This window comes from Sprattus sprattus (assembly GCF_963457725.1).
Source record: "Sprattus sprattus genome assembly, chromosome: 9".
Classification (NCBI taxonomy): Eukaryota; Metazoa; Chordata; class Actinopteri; order Clupeiformes; family Clupeidae; genus Sprattus; species Sprattus sprattus.
In genome coordinates, this window is record NC_137928.1 from 335,001 (window position 1) to 337,500 (window position 2,500).

A 2,500-nucleotide genomic window follows, 5' to 3' on the forward strand; every position below is an offset into this window, starting at 1 on the left:
TATTCCTGTGTGTGTGTGTGTGTTTGTACCGTGTGTGCTGCTGCTCCTGTGTGTGTGTGTGTGTGTGTGTGTGTGTGTGTTGCTGCTCCTGTGTGTACCGTGTGTGTGTGTGTGTGTACCGTGTGTGCTGCTGCTCCTGTGTGTGTGTGTTGCTGCTCCTGTGTGTACCGTGTGTGTGTGTGTGTGTGTGTACCGTGTGTGCTGCTATTCCTGTGTGTGTGTGTGTGTGTACCGTGTGTGCTGCTGCTCCTGTGTGTGTGTGTGCATCTTGAGTTCCTTGAGGGCGTGAGAGTGTCTCTGTGCTGCTCTTTCCTTCTGCTCCGCCTTCTTCTGGGCAAGCCCCTCCCAGTCAGGCTCCTACACACAGAGACAAGAACGTGAGTGTGTGTGTGTGTGTGTGTGTGTGTGTGTGTATGTATGTGTGTAGGAGCCTTCTTCTGGGCAAGCCACGCTCAGTCAGGCTCCTACACACAGAGACAAGAACGTGAGTGTGTGTGTGTGTGTGTGTGTGTGTGTGTGTGTGTGGGGGTGTATGTAGGAGCCTTCTTCTGGGCAAGCCACGCTCAGTCAGGCTCCTACATACACAGAGACAAGAACGTGTGTGTGTGTGTGTGTGTGAGAGCTCCGGTGTGAGTGTGTGTGTATGTGAGTGTGTGTGTCTCTTACATTCTCCTTGGCGCTGGCGTGAGCGTGTCCGACGCGGTGGAGTGTGTGTGTGAGCTCGTGTGTGAGTGTGTTCTTGCGGTGTTGTTGCTCTCGCTGCCACTCCTGCCTGAGCTCCTGCTCCAGATGAGACTCCTGCTGACGCCGCCTCCTCTCAACCTGCTGACGCACACACACCGCCAGATACCGCTGCTGCTCCCGCACCTGCACACACACACACACACACACACACACACATTATGCACACACACACACACACATACACCATTACTCCTGCTGACGCACACACACCGCCAGGTACCGCTACTGCTCCCGCACCTGCACACACACACATTATGCACACACACACACACACACACACACACACACATACACCATTACTGCTGCTGACGCACACACACCGCCAGGTACCGCTACTGCTCCCACACCTGCACCTGCACACACACACACACACCTGTTGCAATCGCAGCTTCCGGCGTCGGTCCAACTCGTCGCGAGCGAACTGCATCTCTTCATTGGGGCTCAGTCGAGCGTGCCCTTTGACCTTTGTGCTTCTTCTCCCCATGGTGTCAGCGGACAGGGTGTCAGAACCATCAGCACCGTCAGCAGCGGGCCCGGCCATCAGAACCTGCTGAATAGAACAGGACGTGAGCTCTACTAACATATGATACATATTCCAAATCTCCATAAAAGCACACACTCCTATTGCACATCGTTCATAGCCCTTCTAATGAGTCCTGAACTTCCCCTAACCCGCGTCTCGCTGGTCGTTGTATGGTATGCATGCAAACACTTGTACAGCCTATCCACTTCTGATCCGAATCCAAGACGCTTCCAGTTTGAAGGGTAACCAGGGGAAGGTATACGGGGCCGCAGCCGAGGTGGCTTTTGGCTCACCCAGATACCTTATCCAGTCCCGATACATAGATGGCAGAAGCTGCTTACGACAAACCTGGTCTCGCTCATGATTTGTCTGAACAGACGAGTTTCCACTTAGGATATTTAACCATATAGATACACACGTAAATACGTTTCACAGCTGACGCTAACTTACACAGCGATAGCTATCTAGGATACCGATACCTTAGGGAGTAGCTAGTTACACAGTTATGCTATCTAGCTAGATAGCACATCATACTTACACAGCTTCCACGGTTTTCCATGGTGAATTCTCCGTTGTACCAAATTATTGTAAGCAGTAATATTGCTACAGCCTTATTGTGAAGAAGTGTTTGAGAGCAACAACAAACCCAACGATGACCCGCGTCAGCTTCAAACGGTTGTTTGATACTTTAAGAAACGTCACTTCCTGTTTGAACTCACGTTAATATTCGTATACAGTTGAATGAAACTACTAAAATGTATGCAGTAATTTATTATAAAGTTAAATTTGCATTATAGCATTAATGCACATGCAGGTACAAAAAAATAGATAGGTTTTTAGAAAAGATATTTAATACAACACAGCAGTCATTCTGATGTCACTTCCGACGATATTTACCCATCCAGTGGACATAAGTCGCCGTTTTCTTGGACCCGGAGCAAGGTAACTTTGAATAGTGTCTGCTGTATGATTTTGAAAGTCAGTTCCCATAAACGTTCGCGTGGCTTTTGCATTCAACATCTGTAGAACAACAACTTACGAGACAACTTACTACAGCTGGCTAGTTAGCGTTAGCTCACACCCATTCTCGTAAGGCTAGCTAGAGCCAGCGATGTGTTCAGCATCCTCAGTCAGACCTGAATATGGCGGTATCTGGTTGCCCTTCTCCCCTGCATACCCTACACACGTGTGTGTGTGTGTGTGTGTGTGTGTGTGTGTGTGTGTGTGTGTGTG

At 49.6% G+C, this 2,500-nt stretch overlaps 2 protein-coding genes across 2 annotated transcripts in view; one reads left to right on the top strand and one right to left on the bottom strand.

Annotated features, from left to right (window-relative positions):
- cep295 (centrosomal protein 295) overlaps window positions 1-1,826 on the bottom strand; it is a gene marked incomplete at both ends in the record, with an annotated part of 12,632 nt that extends 10,806 nt beyond the window's left edge. The window contains 4 exons of the mRNA XM_080844489.1: window positions 233-357; window positions 667-867; window positions 1,118-1,291; window positions 1,806-1,826. Coding sequence (XP_080700615.1) covers window positions 233-357; window positions 667-867; window positions 1,118-1,291; window positions 1,806-1,826 — 521 coding nt within the window. The remainder of the gene's footprint in view (window positions 1-232; window positions 358-666; window positions 868-1,117; window positions 1,292-1,805) is intronic.
- The window catches only part of med17 (mediator complex subunit 17), a 51,518-nt gene that overhangs the window by 30,459 nt on the left and 18,559 nt on the right, over window positions 1-2,500 (top strand). The window lies entirely within an intron of this gene.